Source organism: Oryctolagus cuniculus, chromosome 5 (genome assembly GCF_051225735.1).
Source record: "Oryctolagus cuniculus isolate XC-2025 breed Fujian yellow rabbit chromosome 5, ASM5122573v1, whole genome shotgun sequence".
Classification (NCBI taxonomy): Eukaryota; Metazoa; Chordata; class Mammalia; order Lagomorpha; family Leporidae; genus Oryctolagus; species Oryctolagus cuniculus.
The window spans coordinates 86,525,001-86,544,161 of NC_142871.1; the positions used below are offsets into that span (position 1 = coordinate 86,525,001).

General features: G+C 37.4%; 2 protein-coding genes across 22 annotated transcripts in view; both read left to right on the forward strand.

The window, feature by feature from the left end:
• The window catches only part of SYNCRIP (synaptotagmin binding cytoplasmic RNA interacting protein), a 35,506-nt gene extending 31,084 nt beyond the window's left edge, over positions 1–4,422 (forward strand). For all 6 annotated transcript variants that reach the window (XM_070073816.2, XM_070073817.2, XM_008263175.5 and 3 more), the window contains one exon: positions 1–4,422. This exon is cut by the window's left edge. The gene's annotated coding sequence lies outside the window, so the exon portion shown is untranslated.
• A 12,640-nt stretch (positions 4,423–17,062) lies between these two features.
• The window catches only part of SNX14 (sorting nexin 14), a 98,661-nt gene continuing 96,562 nt past the window's right edge, over positions 17,063–19,161 (forward strand). For 4 of the 16 annotated variants that reach the window (XM_070073814.2, XM_070073809.2, XM_070073811.2 and 1 more), the window contains exon 1: positions 17,171–17,450. Coding sequence is in view for 4 of the 16 variants with exons in the window: in XM_051854506.3 (XP_051710466.1) it covers positions 17,251–17,450 (200 nt within the window). In the remaining 12 variants the exon portion in view is untranslated. Of the gene's footprint in view, positions 17,451–19,161 lie in introns of all 16 variants that reach the window. The other 12 variants (XR_016233881.1, XR_016233883.1, XM_051854508.3 and 9 more) reach the window with 10 other exon arrangements.

Genomic DNA, 19,161 nt, shown 5'->3' on the forward strand with positions numbered 1-19,161 from the left:
TGGAATCAAATACGGGACATTGAACTAATACTTGGACTTTGATATGAATTTCTTTAACAATTTTCTCTGCAGTGCAAGTTATTAAACTAAAGCTACTCTATTTTCCAAATGTGTTCCAACAGAAATCCTTCATAACTTCTAGCATGGTATCTTAATAAAGAATAAAGTTCTTCTCTTTAAAAAATCTGCTCTAAGTAGATTTTTCCCCTGTTTTTTTAAATTAAGGATCCCAGCAGTGGTATTCTGAAATATTATCTTGAATTTGTGCATTTAAATTTTATTGCAGTGGTATAGATGAATTCCACTGTTGGTATCCTTAAATTTTATTTCTGCTCACCAAGGTTAATCATGATTGTCTATATCTTTTTATAGTAATAATCACTTTTGAATTGTGTTCAGATATGCAGTTTCAGGTGTAATCATCAGAGCTGGTTAGTCAGGCATTCCAGATAGTGGTTCTTTTCAGAACCTTTTTTAAAGGGTTGGTTAACTACCTCAGTAGCAGAGGATTGAACTATACCCTGTCTGTACTGTACATAGAAAAATCTTTGTAGATAAAAGCAAGGCTTGTTAAATATGATATGAGGGTAAGATTTTAATATACCAAATGTAACATTCTTAGTTGCCTTTAGTTTCAGAGGCTTGTAAGACTTCCTCATGACCATCATAACAGGCCTTGCTTTTGTCGTATTTTGTGGCTGAAAAAGCAGCCTTGCTTCTTCAGATATTGTAGTTATTTGGATGTATAATAGTTTAGCAAGATGTTACTTTTGTAAGACATCAGATGTTCAAAAAAAGTGCATCCGAACTTGTACTAAATACTGCAGTGTCCCTTTATAAAAAGTCAGACTAAAACTGACAATTGTACAGCAAAGCCTGACATTTGGATATTTTGAAGTTTTTTCATAAATCATAGAAATTAGTATATGGCTGTAGTTTAGCTTTTTAGGTAAAAGGTATGTTTCATTAGTGCATTTCTTACTGCTGATCACTGTAAAAATGTGAATCAGCTTTCCATTTCTTATGCAGGTCATGATAACTTGTAGAGTAGAGTACAATCATTTGTGCTATGTTTTTAATTTTCTAAAGCACCTTGATGACAGTGAGTGTTCAGTGGTGAAGCATCCTCTATTGAATCACCCTCAAAAAATTTTTTGCCAAGTCCTAAGTTGATAGCTTAAAGTCAAAAGTAAAATTATAGTTTAATTAGGACTTGGTGTAAATAAATCCCTTCTCCCCTTCCCCAAAGGGATACTGCAGTTATATCACATAAACCCAATAGGCACCACGATGAAGATCAGAGCTTATACTTAATTAAGGTTTTATACACACCAGTTCCCCAGTAAATGCAAATTTAACAAGAAAATTAGACATGTCATATGTTCAAAATGCTCATGGCAAACAATCATTTTGCATTCCTGCAAATAAAATTGTTTTATACTGTAAGCTGGAGGCGAGTGTAACTTATTTTTGTAATAAAGTTTTTATTTTTTTTATGTGTCATTAATATAAATGTGTGTTAGTGTAGAAATCTTCTGGTTTAAAAACTTAGAATTGCACACATTTCAGTATGTTTATTTGTACTTACATAATTTTAGAATAGTGGTTGCCAATAGCCTGTATGTTTCCCATTAATTGGTTTTTTGTTATCTTAATAAACCATTTTAGTATGTTGTATGTCAGTTACTGGGATAGCTGGGACATAGAGTGTAATTTAAAAATTTGTCAATAAGTATTCATTGGAATATATGTAAATGTGCCTTGCCGGTTGTTGAAACTTACCTACAAAATGAGTATGGGGTGACAAAATTAGTTCTTGGTGCTTAATGAAACTTTCTGCCACTGATTTTATATATTATTACCCCGTGCTTTTTAAAAGTACATCTCTCTCAAATCTTAGTGTGAGATTGAGGGCTACACAAAACATTTACATTTCATTCTACCATAATGAATATGCTAGGTTGTGGAAAGTGGGTAAACTAAATGTAGCCTTCAGTAAAATTGAATCTCAGTGTAATCCTTGGTACTGGCATTTTCCAGTTCCAAGGAGTTAAATGATCCCATCCAAGAGGTCATTGCCATGCCTATGGGCACTTTACTGTCGTACCATTTTTAAGGGACACTGTCAAGGTGTTTAAGTTAATTCTCAGATTTATTTGTTGGGATTTTAGAACAGGATTGTTTGACTTAACTAAAAACTGCATTTTCAAAGTTGAAAGATGAACACTTTTGTGAGTTCACAAATGTGTTCTTAAGAAAACATTAAAATACGAAGCTGTGGACTTCCAAGACTATTTGGCATTCTCAGTTTGGGGACTTGGGAAAGAAAACTGATGTAAAGAAATTGTGAAGAATTGATGGTTATACGTAAAGAAGGGTAATGTAAACATTGATGATGAAATATGTATACACTCAAGTGAAATTACTTGACAGTGTTCATTTGAATAACTTTGAATTCAAGCCATTATAATTACTTTTAAAATTAAATATCATTTGCACTGTTCTGATAATGGGTGCAGTTTTTGAGCAATATAATCAGAGCTAAATATGCATGTAGTGATTAGTGATGTGAACAATTAAGTTCTGACAAGAAATACTAACAGGTATTTTCAACCTTAAATTTCTGTAGTAAAATGAGTATCAAACTGTTAACAGACATCAAGGAAAACAGGCAATGCATATAAACATACTTTTGAATGTTGTGTGGCCTATAAAGCAATAATGCAATTTATATGGAATGTCATGGGATATAAGAAATGGAAATGCAAAAATAATCCTTTAGTAAAAATGTCAACATGTTAAAGGGGGGATGTTAATTAATGTAGGTTATTGCTATTTGTGATTTGTTTATGGGTTCTTGGCTTTGACAGCTTCAAAGAATGGACACATGGCAAGTTAAAGAAATTTTGTACATATTGTCAAGGAAAGGGTCCTAAATCTAAGAGTCAGGTCCCTTTCTTGGGATCTAAAATGTTTCCTTAAAACATTCTGATTGTTAAAAAAAAAACTTGAGTTACCTAACCCAAACATACACAAGATTTTGTTTCTGCAGACTACTTGCAATCAAAAGTGTTCATAAATTTAGTTTTAATCAGTTTTCAGAAAGTTACTTTGTGAGAAAACTGTGTTGTCTCTATTCTCCCAAGCATGCTTTTTGTGGAAGATTTTCAGCCTTTGCAGCTTAATCAGATGTTTAAAAAGAAGGGAGAATTCACAAACAAGAGCTGTTGCACTCTCATGGTAACATGTGTAACATGACAAACTTTTCTACTGATAACAAATCTTAACAAAAAACATAAAACATCTTCCTCATAAAATAGGAACAACATAGAAATGGATTGATGGGGTAATCTGGGGCATTCCGTTTGTATAAGATATTTGAAAAGAATTAGGTTGAACTTCAAGCTAGATGAGCAAAATTGACAAATTCACTACAAGTTTTTTCATGTAGCCAAAAGTTAATCAAAAATGTGGCAAAAGATCACCATGACATGTAGCCTTTATTTTAAGGGGAGAAACAGAAAAGAACGGCTTCATGCATTTAGGAGAGGGAGCTAATCCTACAATAAATGATTGTTCCAGTCTCTAGAACTTTGAACAGTACCCACCATGACAGTTTTTTCATGCATACCATAAAATTTTTACCTGACCATAGGAACTCAGTGGTGGGTATGAAGTTAATGAATAAGTAGCAATACATAAAAGAAACAGACTGGGATGGTGTTTAAGGTGTAGTTATTACTTAGTAACCATACCACTCAATAGGGCATGCCACTAAATATGCTAGTTATAAATCAATTCTTGCATTTTTTTTACCTGGGAAAATTAGTAGACTGACTTTAGAGTCTGTCACTTAAAAAAAAAAAAAATACTTGAGACTTAAATTCTGTTAGCACCACAGTCTGCCTTCAGTAATATTAAAATACCTTTTGAGGACCACAAGCATTCAGTTGGAAAAACAATCTTTGCAAATGCAAATCAGTATTACTAACACTCTGGGTCAAAGATTAGGTTTTTAAAGATATTAACAGTAGTCTGGTAAACATTTAGATTCTGACATTGAGAAACAAAAGCTTGTTACCTGACTAGTATTTTTGTTTAAAAATATTAGTTCCGTTAGCTTATTTAAATTGTCTTGACATTTATTTATCCATAGAATTTATATTTATTTCATTCCTTTCATCTCACTGAAAACTGTCTGCAGGCTCTTTGATTTGGATTAGATGTGTGAAGTACTGTCTTTTGCCAAAAACCTCAAATTAACTGTTCTTTTCAACGTAGTGGATTTGTGCTTGTTTGGAGATCAGTTCAAAACTATCTGTACTATCTGTACTGCCTCTGATGTTAAGATTTTATGTATAGCATAAGGAAGCTAGCTCTGACTATATTTTCCTAAGAATAAAGACCTATTTTTGTAGCATGTCTTAGGATCTCCAGGAGTCCAAGAATTATTGTGAGTGTCCTCCATTTCATTTTTCACTTAACAGCTTTTAAATAGACATTTGGGAGTCATTAGAGATCTGTCTTGCTTTTGGATTATCTTATACATTTAAAAAATCTAGTCATTGGTTAAAAAAAGAAAATCCCCAAGATATCCTCAATTGCAGGCACATGAATGGGAGGTGTATAGAATAAATATTGGGCTGGTCTTCACTTAATTTTAATTGTTGATGGAAATATCCTGTGGTCATGTACATGTCTTTGGATTTGATGAAGTTAATGGTAATTTAATTCTGGTTTTCTGGGAACATGGCCCACTGTGCAGTGTTCTTTTCTATCGCTGGCAAATAAAATTTCTCTGAAGATTTGAGACTGAATAACTCAGGAGAGGAGAATAAACATCTGAATAAAATGAACATTTAATGATAACCGCAAATGAGGTTCAGTAGGTAGATTCAGTTTAAGTGTATTTATTAAGCTAAGCTGTCAAATCATTGTCAGAATGAGGGATTTATAAATACATTCAGGGGTTTGGTCACAGCCTTAATATTTCTTGGTGATGGGGAGCAGTAGAGGTAGTTTTGACCAGTTAACATCAGGACAAGACTCACTTTAGTGTGGAGTTTAGCTGCTACATAAGATTTCTAAAATTTAATCAGTGAAAACAAGATTTGGTCTGGAAATTCGATTGAGCTTTTTTAGGTTTGAAAGATGTCTTAATAAGTTTGGAAATTAGTGTCCAAATGTTAATAGTTTAAAATGTTTTTAACAACCAATAAAGTTAGGATAATTTTAGAATAATTTATTATAATCAGTGATCTCTTTTTACTTTGTCTATAAAGTGTTAAAGCTCTTTAATATTTATGATTTATCATTTCTTGCCTTAGACTTTAACCTGTGTTCTCAAAAGGAGATCCTTGTGACACAAACTTTCAAGTTGCTTTGCAGAGAATTTTAGGATACTTAATGGAATTGGTATCCTCTGTCATTTGTGAACTACAAGCCAGTCTTTGCTTTTACAAGGCAAAATGGCAAAGGATTTGGTGTGGACAAGGCATTACCATAGATCAAGTAAAGAATTTTGTTGACATTAATATAAAATTTGTAGGAAAGTACTATAGATTTCACATGATAAAGTAAGGCCTTAACACATCTGCAAACACCATCATATGCTGGAAGAGTTCTGAACTGTCGCCGTGATGTGGCTCATTTAGTGCAATTAATTTTAAATATGAATGTTGAATAATTATGTAGTATATATCACAAATACTGTATCATTTGAAGGCAAAATTACTAAAGCTAGGTGCATCCTGTATAGTAGCCAAGTCCTTAGACTTCACTTTTAAAAGAATGTTCTCATGTCAGTAGTCATTTTGGTTGCTTTAATTGGAAGACGGAATTAGGCCTCTAAAATTGCTTTTAACTGAATGTATCATGAGAAATTAGAGAAACAGATCCTAATTGTGTTATCAGTATACTTAGTATTTGGAATGTTTGGAGGAAAACTAGAAAACAATATCTCAAAGATCATAGCTAAAATTCAGCCAAATACACTTTTAGTTATCTAGTCACTTGTCTATGTAATGCAAAACACTTTGGACAAATTTAGTTTATCCTTTGCTTTTTTTCTTGAAACAGTAATAAGTTCATAAAAGTTAGAAGAAATTGAATTATTAAGAACCCTCTGATACTAAAACAGACACAATTCCCTCTATACACTTAAACTTGAAAAACCTTTTGTTTTGAATTTACTAGGTGGTATTTAGGCTTCCTGAAGATGTACTTAGAAGAGCATCTACAAAATTGGGGCATGGAATAGAAAATGTTACTCAGTTTGACTTAGCTGTACTTAGTGTATCACTTGTTGAGTTTCCTTAAATTATATACTCTGGCCATTGAGTTACTTCTCTATGATTTTTTTTTCTTTTTGCCGGTTTTTAGAATGGAAGCTCCTAGAGGGCAGGGAAATCTAAATTGATGGTGCTAGGCAGACATTAAAAAATTTTTTGAAATGTTTTTCAGTTTGCTGTAAATTAGTTTATTTGATGAAATTAGTTAAATATGATATAACTTGGAAATCGAACGTTTTGAGCTGAGTTTGACATGGCTTTTAACAATGAAAACTGATGTTTTAAGATTATGAAGATCATGTTGATCTGACATTTTTAAAATCAAAATTATTCCACAGTGATGGGAAAAGGTGATGTTTATGTTTATAACACTTGATGGTACTTTTAAAAAGTGTAAAACCGCCAAACCCAAAAATGTTCAAACAGCACAAGATATGCAAGTCTGTTCACATTATAGTGCACTTCCAGAGAGTGGGTATCTGTTTTACTACTTCTAATAACTACATTTAAGCAGTAGTTTTCACCCTTTCTGAGGAATTTTAGAATCCTATTCTTGCACAACTTTTAAATGCAGTTTATTACTTGAATTACACTTAAAAGCCTCTTTTAGTTTTGGTAACTATCTGCTTCTCATATAAAGAAAACTGCACACACAATACGTTTCCTTCATCTCCCAGTTCCTCTTAGCTGTCTTTTGTCAGGTTTTAACTCTATACAGCTGATTATTTTATACCTTGCCTCTAAAACCAAGTAAGGCCAAAAACAGCAGTCATCATGCATAATGTGTATAGATTCATTGATAATTCTTTTTCGCCTTTCGGAGGGCAAAGTTCTAAGAGTTAATTTATGTTTCTTCATTTGCTTAGATCCAGGCCATTACTAAAAATACGAAGTATGACTTTTTAAAATATTTATTTGAAAGAGTTAAACAGAGGCAGATAGTGAGGTCTTCCATCTGCTGGTTCATCTGCAACGGCTGGAGCTGCGCTGATCCGAATCCTGGAGCCAGGAGCTTCTTCCAGGTCTCCTACAGGGGTGCAGGGCCCCAAGTGCCTCAGCCATCTTCCACCTCTTTCCCAGGCCATAGCAGAGAGCTGGATGGGAAGTGGAGCACCCAAGACTTGAACCGGCGCCCCTAAGGGATACCGGCACTGCAGGCGGTGGCTTTACCCACTATGCCACAGTGCTGGCCCCCCTTTTTCTTACAAACTTAGTTTTTAAACCCATGGCTTTTTTATTTATTTGAGAGGGAGAGACAGGTCTTCTGTTGGTTCACCCCCCCAAGTGGCAGGGCCTATCCAAAGCCAGGAGCTTCATCGGGGTCTCCCACGGGTGCAGGAATCCAAGCACTTGGGGGCCATGTTCCACTGCTTTCCCAGGCTGTAGCTGGGAGTTGTATCAGAAGAGGAGTAGCCGGGAGTTTCTAATTACATTTATTTACCTGTTCCCAGAAATGAAGGTAAGATACTGTTGCTGTGCTGTGTCCTGGGTTTCCTCTTTTTCCACCTCAGTGCTGAGTTCCGCTGTTTGTTAGGTTCCATAGTTTCCTCTTAGATTTACATGTCTTCTTGCTATGTTATACTTTCAGGTAATAGCTTGACAAAGGTAGAATGGACTGCAAACAATCCTCTGTCTGGGAACATGTCTCATCCTTCTTGGATGGGTGGTTTGGATTTAGAATTCAAGCTTCAATGTAATTTTCCACCAGAACTTGGGAGTCCAGCACTACTCAGTCTGGTTTGAATATAGTCCTTTGTAGCTAATCTTTTTCTTTTGCAGATGTTGAGATTTTTTTCTTGTCCTTTTTTTGAAGTTTCGTAACACACTGTATAGTTGTTTTATATTGCCTTTAACGTGAAATCTCAAGGAATAGTTGCTGAAAATTTTGCTTTTGACTTTCCCTCTTTTCTGTTTCTTGAGCTTGGATAGGAAGAATTGGATTAATTTTCTTTTTTCTTTTGACAGAGTTAGAAAGGTCTTCCTTTTCCGTTGTTTCACCCCCCAAATGGCCACTACGGCCGGCTGATTAGAAGCCAGGAGCCAGGTGCTTCCTCCTGGTCTCCCATGCGGTTGCAGGGCCCAAGGACTTTGGCCATCCTCCACTGCCTTTCCGGGCCACAGCAGAGAGCTGGACTGGAAGAGGAGCAACCGGGACTAGAACCTGGGGTGCCGGCGCCGCAGGCAGAGGATTAGCCTAGTGAGCCATGATGCTGGCCGGATTAATTTCCTGATTCTTAAACTTCCTCATTTATCACTGAAGCCTTTTCTACTTTACAGATATGCAGGATTGCATTCTAGTGTATACATAGACTAAATTTCAGCAGTACTGCAATTCTCATTTATGTACTGTGTTGATCACTCTTGATTGCTAGGGATTTCTTTAACTAGTTTCTTGTAGTTTGAAATATTCACACTGATTATTTTCGTGTTTCTGGTAGTACTGGACCTATCTATTGAGATGGTTGACTAGAAGTTCTGAGTGTGAGAATAAAGACTCAGGTTTATTTCTAGCAGGAGGGTAGGCAAGATACTATCCCAATTAGAAGTTTTAATCTTTTCCAGGTTGTATATTTTGAGAAGGGTCGTAGGCTCTCAAAGTATTGGTCATCTACACTATAAACCAGGTCTTTCCGTCTCACTTATCCTTCCCATGGAAAATGGTTCTTGTTCTTTGTAAGCATGCATGTGCAAAATTAGTATGAGCCTCATTTTTTATATGGGGAAATATGTATTTATCTTGTATTTTGGTATATAGAAAGTTTTTTTTTTTAAGTAGAACTGGGTAGTAAAATATAATATGGTGTACATTATTCTGGATATCAGGAGAAAATCATCTTAATGTATTTTACATCCATTGCTCATTTAAAATCCGTTGTCTTAAGAAAAATTTATCTTAGTTGAAAAGAATGTAGCATCTAGCATGCTAGGATACATAGAGGACATTTTAAGACTAAGGATGTGAATTCAATGAATTGTGGTTGGGCAAAATAGATTATTTTGAAAGGCTTGGACTGATTTGATGAGACACCATGTTAACCTCTTGTGGAACATACTTTTGGTATGTTTTGGTACCACTGGTCTCTCAATTTGATTAGAGTCTAGCCTATAATCATACCATTCTGAATATGCTCTATATTGTCTGAGTCTGAATTCTTTGAAGTGTTTCTACACAAACCAAGTCAATCATCTTCAGTTTTTTGGTCTATTATAGACATTTTCAAAATATTTAAACATTAGTTCTTATTTATATCTTATGTTAAATATTAATTGGCTGATAGCAAGGGAAAAAATGACTTTGAAAGTTTTTGGTACCAAAAATAGTGGCTAATTTTAAAATGGTGATATGTGGCCTGCCAAAAGCAATATGTATGTACATACCAGGAATCTAAAGAGAAAAATAATTAATTCTAGTCAAGTTAGTAGATCTGGGTACTGAATTAAAACTGATGGACATAGAGCAGTTATTAGATGACTACACTGATGTCTTTGGTATTCATGGAGTTTTCTCATTCTAATAAGCCGTGTATGTCTGTATATTCATTTTTCACATGAAGTTCCAAGGGGTAGGTTGCTGATGTGAAATATATGTGCAATACTGGAGTTTTATGACTTAGATAATTTCACCTTTTTCAGTAGTTCTGCATGAAAAGCTTTTTCAGTCATTGAAATATTTAATGAAAGCAACTACAAACATACATGTTTAATCTCTGGGCTTCAGTTTCCTTATCTGTAAAAAGACATATTCTGGATACTTTTCCAGTCCTCAACATTGTATGAGAGAGTTTGTTTTTAGGGAAATTAATCCTAGAGGATTTTTTTTTTTTTTGCTCCATTTATACTTTTGTTGGGAAGGGTTAGTTTCACAAATTGCAAGGTTTATTTACATTAAAAGACTTCTCTGTGATATTTTACATGTATGAACATTTTGGGTACATTATTTTTGTGATAGTTACTCTGAGGGAAAGAGGGTAAATATTTATCTTAAAGTTAAGGAAGCTAACTTTGGAGCCTGTGTACTCTAAGGAAGAAGACCATCAAATACCTCATTATAGGCCACAAGCCATTATTCCAAATTACTTTCCAAATTTCTGAAATTACTGTGTTAATGCAGTAATTGAAATAAGTATTAGTTTCAAATCTTTCTTGGTTGTGAAATTCTAAGCAAAGTTCTTAATTCAGTGAGCCAGATGAGAAAATACAAGGCAGTCTAACTGCTAAATGAACCTAAATCTTACTAATTAAAATATTCTCTCAAAATCATCAGGACATCATACTCACACAATCCAAAATAGCATTAGTATCAGGATGTCTCCCTCTCCCCCTTAGTAAACTGCCTTTTGCGTTGAAACCCTATATATTTCATTAGAGTAAAGCATTTTATTGTACTTTTTTCTAATGAGCTGGGTGGCTTTTGAATGAAGCCGCTTTAAGTGAGTTTTCCTCTTTCCCCCCAAAGTTGTAACAGAAAACAATAGTCATGATAGGAAAATAGATTCTCATTACTTGAACCTACGTGGCACTTAAGCACATTGCATCAATCTTCTTAAAAAGTCTCACTGAAACATTGCTAGTTATCTTAATCATTTATTTTTGACTGTTCTTATTTCCTCTATTTTGATCTCTGATTTCAACCACATTACAGCTTCATATCACATATTTGTGTACTGTTTTAGTATCAAGGCTTACTTGATCTGTTATGTACAGTCTGCATTTCAGCTGTCTGCTGTACACATTTGAGTGCTCTTTGCAATTATGTCTACTTAATTCCTTTCATCATATCTAGTCAAACTTAATCATTTATATTTCTGAATAGGCCCGAAATGTCTTCTATCCAAGTTTAGGAAGTTAAGATCTGACTGAACTCCTTATTTTCAAATATATTATGAGGTAAGATTACATTTTTAAGTGGCACATTCAAGTATACTGTTACACATCTAGCTCTAGTCTATATCAGCACTGATAGAAAAAAAGTGCCACACATGTAATGTATAATTTGGTCCCAGTTTATCCTTTTAGCGTCAACTTACATTAATACTATCTCAAACTACTTGTCTTGTGTTTGGTTCACCCCACATTTCTGGTGATTTGGGAGTTCTAACCCACCCAAAGCCAATCCCTCAGAAATCCTCTTCAGTCAAAATAGGCAAAATCTTGGTGTAGGAACTTTAAAACTATCAGCAAATCCTAGTTTTGCCTTTTGAAGGATAAATAAGGTTATTAGTTATTTTTTGTTTATTGTAGGCTTGTATTACAGCTACTTACTAGTCACAATTTATCAACCTCTACTTAAAGATAACCTCAAGAGAAAAATCAGTTTTAAAACATTTAGCAACATTTGAAAATCCAGTATATGTATTAGCAAGAATCATAATCAAGCCATTTAAATTACTGCTACTCTTCCAATTCATTTTTTGTTTATGGCAATCACAACCTTCCCAACCTCCATCATGATAAAGTTTTGTATTTTGTTTTACTATAGTAGAAAGAAATAAAGCTATGAAACTTGACAGAGGCTACATGTATGAGTAGACTTAAACCAATGTAAGAATAATGCATTGTTTGTAACATTTGAAAACCAGTATTTGAAAAGGAGCTATGTAAAGAATATTGTCAATATCTCAATTTTAAAGCTAGTGAAACCCACAAAAATTATTTCAGTATTGCCATCAGTATTTGTGAGCATTTTAGTAGTGAAGCTTTCTTTAGCCTCAAGAAATACCTGGGTGGGGATGAAATAATCTTTCATATGTATATGTGTTTGTGTATATATGTATTTAACTGAAAATGGGAGTGATGGAACTTCTCAACATCTGGGGACAGTAGAATTCTTAATTATCTTCAATTCTTAAGGTTACATTTTGAACTGCTTTATGAAATTGAAGAGCACAGACCATACAGCTTTCTGATAATGCCCAAATTGATACTGTCTTGTGTTCATGTGAGTTAAAGAAACCTTTTTGAAGATACAGAAGGAAGTTTCCAATAAAATTTTCAACAAAAGATTTTCAAAATTCAGTTTCTATTTAGCTATACTGTATTGTTTATGTTTTCAAACTGGCACACACATCGAGTCCTGGCCCTGCAAGCAGTGGCTTTACCCACTATGCCACAGCACTGGCCCTGTTTCATTTTCTCATAGCTGTAATCAGTTTATTTAAATAGGAAAAAATGTCTTCAGTGAAGGTAAAAATTGATTTACACTATTTGTAGATGCTTTGTCAAGTTTAATTTTTATGTTAGGAAATACCTGGTGAGAAGTAAGAGGGGAGATAGTAAAGTCTTTCCCAAATATTTTCAAAACTTATGAGGTCAGGTGAAAGCTATATTTAAACTTAAGTGATAGTTAATTTTTTTTTTAATGAATAGAAGCCATTGTTTCTAACAAATAAGATGAAGTGTTTTCCTTATTTAAGTGATACTTTGGAGCAGATACAAGCATTGCCATTTTATACAAAATAATAATGGGCTTAGATTATAAGTGCCTTTTCTAGTCCCATCAAAGGTGAGTATATCCAAGCAGTTACTAAATAAAATTTACATTTTCTGAAGTTAAAACCAGTTCTACTTACTTTTGTGAGAGTGAGGTTTGGGGATGGCTATTCCATCATAATATAGGAATACAATGACAAGTATGAAGTACATAATCTTTTTCTTGGTGCTAACATAATGGAACCACCCAGAATCAATTATAAAACAGCTTTTACCCCAGGAGTGTTGTGGTTTTTTTTTTTTTTTTTTTTTTTTTGACAGGCAGAGTGGACAGTGAGAGACAGAGAGAAAGGTCTTCCTTTTGCCATTGGTTCACCCTCCAATGGCCGGCGCGCTGCAGCCAGCGCACCGCGCTGAGCCAGAAGCCAGGTGCTTCTCCTGGTCTCCCATGGGGTGCAGGGCCCAAGCACTTGGGCCATCCTCCACTGCACTCCTGGGCCATAGCAGAGAGCTGGCCTGGAAGAGGGGCAACTGGGACAGAATCCTGCGCCCTGACCGGGACTAGAACCCGGTGTGCTGGTGCCGCAAGGCGGAGGATTAGCCTAGTGAGCCGCGGCACCGGCCTACCCCAGGAGTATTTATGGTTAAGCCACTAACTCTGTAAAGTTGAGTTCTTCCTGCCTTCCTAATGGAGGTTCAGCCTCAGGGGTCACCAAAAAAAAAAGTTAAAAGGTGACAATAACTCCATTTTGAACATTTTGCCTGGAGCCCCATTCAGAAATCCCTTAACATTCCAGTTCGTTCATTTGAACACGTTCTTCATTGTAATGAGGTCCTCTTAAAATCAAGGAAAAGAATATTCAAGTAAAGAAAGTTTGGCAACTCCTTTAATATTTAGATCCAGAGGTTGATAGGAATAAATTGTGAGAAGAGGGTATTATGGAATGTAAAATTAAGGCTATAGAGATGACATTAGAAATGTCACAAAAGGTAGAATGTGAATATCATTTGAAATGAAAAAACAGCTTTGAAAATGCTTCTGTGATGAGAGATTGTGCTCCAGATTATAGGAGTTATCTCTTGATAGGGACTGAAATGGCTCCTAGGAGTAGTGTAAAATGTATTCGCCTATCCTTTTGCTCATACATCTGTGCCATACAAAGAATGGCCCTCAACACATTAAAATGTGGTTTGCACTCAGGGTCATCCAAGTTAATAGGCATAGTTACTGGTTCTCAGGTATTCAAGCACTATTACCAAGTTCCTGTACCAATATAAAAAACAGTCTGCAGTTTGCTGGTGGGGTAAATAAAATCAGGTTAAGTTAAGTGAAAGTATTTTAGATAGTCTACCTAGTGCTACATGACTTGTGAAAATTAAGTGAAAGCAAAGATTAGTCCTATTTGTTGAAATTGTCTTCCACAGGCCTTTTCAGAATCCTCACCAGTTGCAAATTTCCCTTCCCTCATTATCTGTCATTTAAAAAGAAAAAACTAATACAGCCTCTATTTATAAACCTGCCCTGTATTATACATCATTTCTATGTGTGACTTGTCTCCTGCACTAGATTGTAAGCCTTTGGAGGTCAGAAAAATGCATCTAAATTGATTGTATCTGCCACCACATCTTAGCACAGTGCCTTACACTTACTTGCTATTCAATAAATATTCATTTAAAGATATGGACATATTATTGCATTGCAGTTTGATGTCTGAGCCCCTTAGATGAATATATGATTTTTAGAGTTAGCATACCTCTAGCACACAACTGAAAATTGTAGCAATTATCAGAAATCTACACACACATTCAATCCTACTGGATCTTCACAGATAATGTTTACAGCAGCACTGTCTAGTGGAAATATAATGCAAGCCATGTATGTAACTTCAAATTTTCTAGCTGCATTAAAGATATTTTATCCCATGATTTCCAAAACAATAGTCAAGTTTTAAAATTGAGTTATTTTACGTTTTTATACTCTGTCTTTGAAATTTGATGTGTATTTCACACAATGCACAAATTAAGGTGCTCAATAGCCACATGTGACCAGTGGCTACTGTATTGGACAATGCAGGTCTAGAATTTTAGGGCAGGCAATAAACCACTAGACCTCAATTTCCTATAAGTTTTTTTTTTTAATTTAATGAATGCATTTTTACATAGATACAACGTTAGGAATATAGTGGTTCTTTTCCCCACATGCCTCCCACTCCCTTCCCCTATTAGTTATCTTAATACCTTTGGTTTCATGTCATTTTCATTTTAAGCTATTGAAATAAAAGCTAATTTAGCTCATTTTTTGTCACTTTCATAAATTGATAAAATTCAAGTGACTTTTGTATTGCATTATGTTTAATAAGACTTGCCACCCAATTTAATCTTCCCTAAAGCCTTATTAAGATACCTGTTTTAGTGGTAAATGTAAAGATTAAGAAAATAGTCAACCTTGCTCAATGATGATACGTTGCTAATAAGTGGAGCTGTTTTCAGAATGAGGACTGGTTGTGGATGTCCGATATTCCCTCTAGGAAGTTCAAAACAATACGAGGTTAGGAAAAAAAAATTCAAGCTATGTAAATATAAAAGGATACTAAACCATAAGCTTAAAGAGAACATTTAAATGAAATAAAGGTTGTTAATATGTAGCTACAGAAATTTGTATTTAAGGTATGGATTTTAAAGAATTCATGGCAAATGTTTTTTTTCCTAATAACAGTAATATGATAAATTTTTACCTAAGTTAGCTTACCCTGATGCTGTTGGTAAGATACCATAAGAAAAAGTTAAGTCTTAATTGGTGCTATAAAGATATCTAGTTTATATACAACTAAAAATACTGGTTCTTGGTGGAAAGTTAAACAGTAATTTCAGAGTAAGCCTTTAGGGAAGCAAAAATTTTAAACAATATAGCACTCGGATGCATAGAACACACTTGATACATGTGGATCAACAGTTTTTGCACCTCAGTATAGCTCTGCCATGCGCATTAATAACTGGTTAAGTTCGGTGCTCAGAATCGGCAAAATGAAATTTATGCTTAAGTAGGTATCAATACGTTTTGAAGTGCTAAGCTTTCCAATGATGTAGTAGTAGATTGTACAATGTAGGTTGTAGTCCTCAAATGTTTTACTATACATATGGGAATGGCATGAGTATATTTTCAGTGTTTAATAATAGTAGTGGGGATCAGTGAAAGTACAGTTTATATACCACTGTGTAATTGGTACCGTATAACTATCCTACAAAGAAATCGGGCAGTCAAGAATGTTAATATTACATTCTGACTCAGTAACTATTGAAGTTGTTCCTAAAGAAAAATAGTTTGAAATATGCATAAATTTATGATCGAGGATGGCAATATTATCAAGGATCTTAAAACGGTTAGCAACAATGAGGGAAACGAACAATCTGATAACAGAAAATGGCATCATTCAAGATGATCCATGTTTCTGGAATGTAATATTGGAAACTATTCCCGAGACGACATACGCCTTGTGGTTTGTCATTTAAAATCACTTCTGAGTATGTCTTGCCGCTCCGTTTGCAGAATAAGATCCTAGGGAAAAGATGACAGGAGACAGGGGAGCGCCGGCTTGGGGACGCTAAAACAACGGCTTTGAACCCCAGCCTCCCTGGCTCGGTTATCCCAAGTTTCTCCGTCTCGGTAACTAACTGTGAAAAGTGGAAACTTAGAGGTGATGTCAATGTGTGAAAGTCAGCAGTGCTTTGGGCGCCGCCTAGTAAGTTTTAGCGATTACTACGCTGTCTTCCTGCGTTTCTCAGGAGCAGGGAAGAGAGAACTCGAAATTTACAAATGTAATGCATTACTGAAGAGACTATTCTAGGCACTCTGCCATTCCGCTTCGCACGCTTTTTTGGTTATGCCCCCGGGGCTAGCGTGAACTAAACTCCACCTTGCCCGTGAGCGCTCAGAAGAGGCTGTCCCCAAGGGGCGGCGGCCCAGCGTAACTCGGGGGCCACTCCCGCAAGTCCCTGGTCTGCCCCTTGTACAATAAGGACTCGAAGCTTCTTCTGAGCCCTTATTCTCTTCCTTGGGCGCTGCGCAAAGCTCAGACCTGTTCTCACCCGGCGCTAGACGAGTATGGTGAGGAGGGGTGGAGGGTGGCTGGGGGTGCGCCTGCGCGTCCCCGCCCGTCCAAGGTTCGGATCGCTAAGACTACAGTTCCCAGCGAGCTCCGGTGCTTCGCCGGCAGTGCCCGGCACCTGCGGGGGCTGCAGTTTGCGCTGTGCTTGGGCACTACTTTCTGCCTCGCTTCCGTAATACAGGCGTTTACCGCCTTCATTTCTGGATAAGGTCGGCGGCAGGTGGAACCGGTCCCTTCAGGGAGGGCTCACGCGCCGCTCCGGCGGGCCCCTCGTGCCGGGTGACGACCTTGGGCGTGTCTTGCGGCCGGGCCTCTGGTCGGCGGCCGCGCACGCGCGACGGGAACTGCGGGGGCGGGGCTTGGGGCTGCTGCAGCTGGCCGGGCGGTCCGCTCCCGTGCCGCCGAGGCGGGGACGCGGAAGGTGGATGGGGGTCGCCGCGACCTCGGCCTCCGCCGGTAGCGCAGCATCAGCAGTGCCGAGGGAAATGGTGCCCTGGGTGCGCAGTGTGGTAGGGAAGCTGAAGCAGCGGCTGCGGCTGGACGTGGGACGCGAGATCTGCCGCCAGTACCCGCTCTTCTGCTTCCTGCTGCTCTGTCTCAGCGCTGCTTCCCTGCTCCTCAACAGGTAACGCCGCAGCGCGGGGTCAGGCGGGCGCCGCGGGTTCTCTCCGAGGAAAACCCGCGCTGCTTCGCTCTGTGCAGGCCGTGCAGGCCGTGCGGCCGCGGGACGTGGGCAGAGCGAGCGCCGCGAAGAGCGGCCGCGGGGAGCTGGGCCGAGCGTCCGGGCCCGGAAGCGAGGGCGGAAGGGTGGGTTGAAGTGCTCCCTTTCTCGAGGCTGCCTTCGCGGGAGGACCTGGCCCCGTTCCCAACCTTTTTCGCACCTATTTCTCAAAACCCGGTCTTTTATCGTCGATGCCTTAAAAGTGAAATCTGTGATCGGCTGAACTGGAAACTGTCCAAGGGCAGCCCAGTTAGCTGACGGAGGAGGGTTCGAGGCCCTGCCGCAGCCCCTTGTTTGGGCGGAATCCCCTCGCCCCCAGCCCGTATGCTCTCAGGCACACATCCCGCGGTCAAAGCTATTCCCGCAGTGTCGTGGGTAGAAAGAGGAGGCCATAAGGTTTGTTGAGTCCAAGTCACGAGCAAGATAGTACCCGTCAACACATCCCATGGATAGTCCTAAGGGGACGGGTCACAAAACAAAGCCAGTCAGGAAGCTGAAATTTCCTGAAAAAATTAAAATTCAGTTGACATGTTGAAATCAGAAAGTTTTGTCCCTGAGACAAAGTTGTAGATTTCTGTCGTTTGGGTATTTCAAGGAATAATATCTGTGCAGTAAGTAGTAGAGGAGAACTTTTCCTTCAAGATAGACATCTGCATCTTTTCTCTGCTGTTTTGAACCTGCTGCCCTTCTTAATCTTAACGTAGTCGATCGCCCAGGATAGCAGCCAGGTAGAATGAATGCACAAGGAATTTGGTGACTTAAATTTTCTCTAGGTTGACCGGTTCCTGTGACTGTTAAACACGGGTGCTACACTAATGGCTTTGCTTTTTGTTGATTTGGAATTGAATAATAATAATCAGTCTTAAATAGTGATTGATATTTTTCTGAGAAATGTGCTTTGTGAGGATAAGGTGTTTGATTTTCAAGATGTATTTATTTGAAAGGCAGAGCCACACAGATCTTCCATCCTTTGGTTCATTCCCCAAATGGCCCAGCAGCTGGGACTGGGCCAGGCTGAAGCCAGGAGCCTGAACTCAATCCAGGTCTCCCACATGGATGGGAGAGGCACAAGGACTTGGACAATCTTTTCCCTCCCTTAGTAAGTGCACTAGCAGGGAGCTGGATCCGATCAAGAGCAGCTGGATCTCCACCTGGTGTTCCGCTTCACAAGCTGGAACTTAAACCTCCTTTCTTTAATCCCCTTTATTAAACCCAAACTTTCTGGCCACAGAGGTGTTTGATTTTATAAGTGTGGGAGAAGTGGAATCCTTAGGGTGGAAAGTAATTACTAAGCACTTGCATTCTGTCATCCAGAAGGTATTCTAAGCTAGATTAATAGGTTCTATATAAAAGAAATATCAACTTAATGTAATTATTGGGCTTTGTCTGGGGACTTCCACCCATCTCCTTGTGAAGTGGGTCAACAACCAGGTTGAACTAAGTATCTGAGGTGGTCTACTTACAAAATCATTGTATCCAGGGTTACCTGTTTTTAAGAAGCCATAGGACTCTGTCTGAACTGTGTTATTTAATCTGTACCTTGTATTTCTGTTATGAAAAGAGGAAGGGAATTTTTTTTTAAAGATTTATTTATTTTACTTGAAAATCAGAGTTA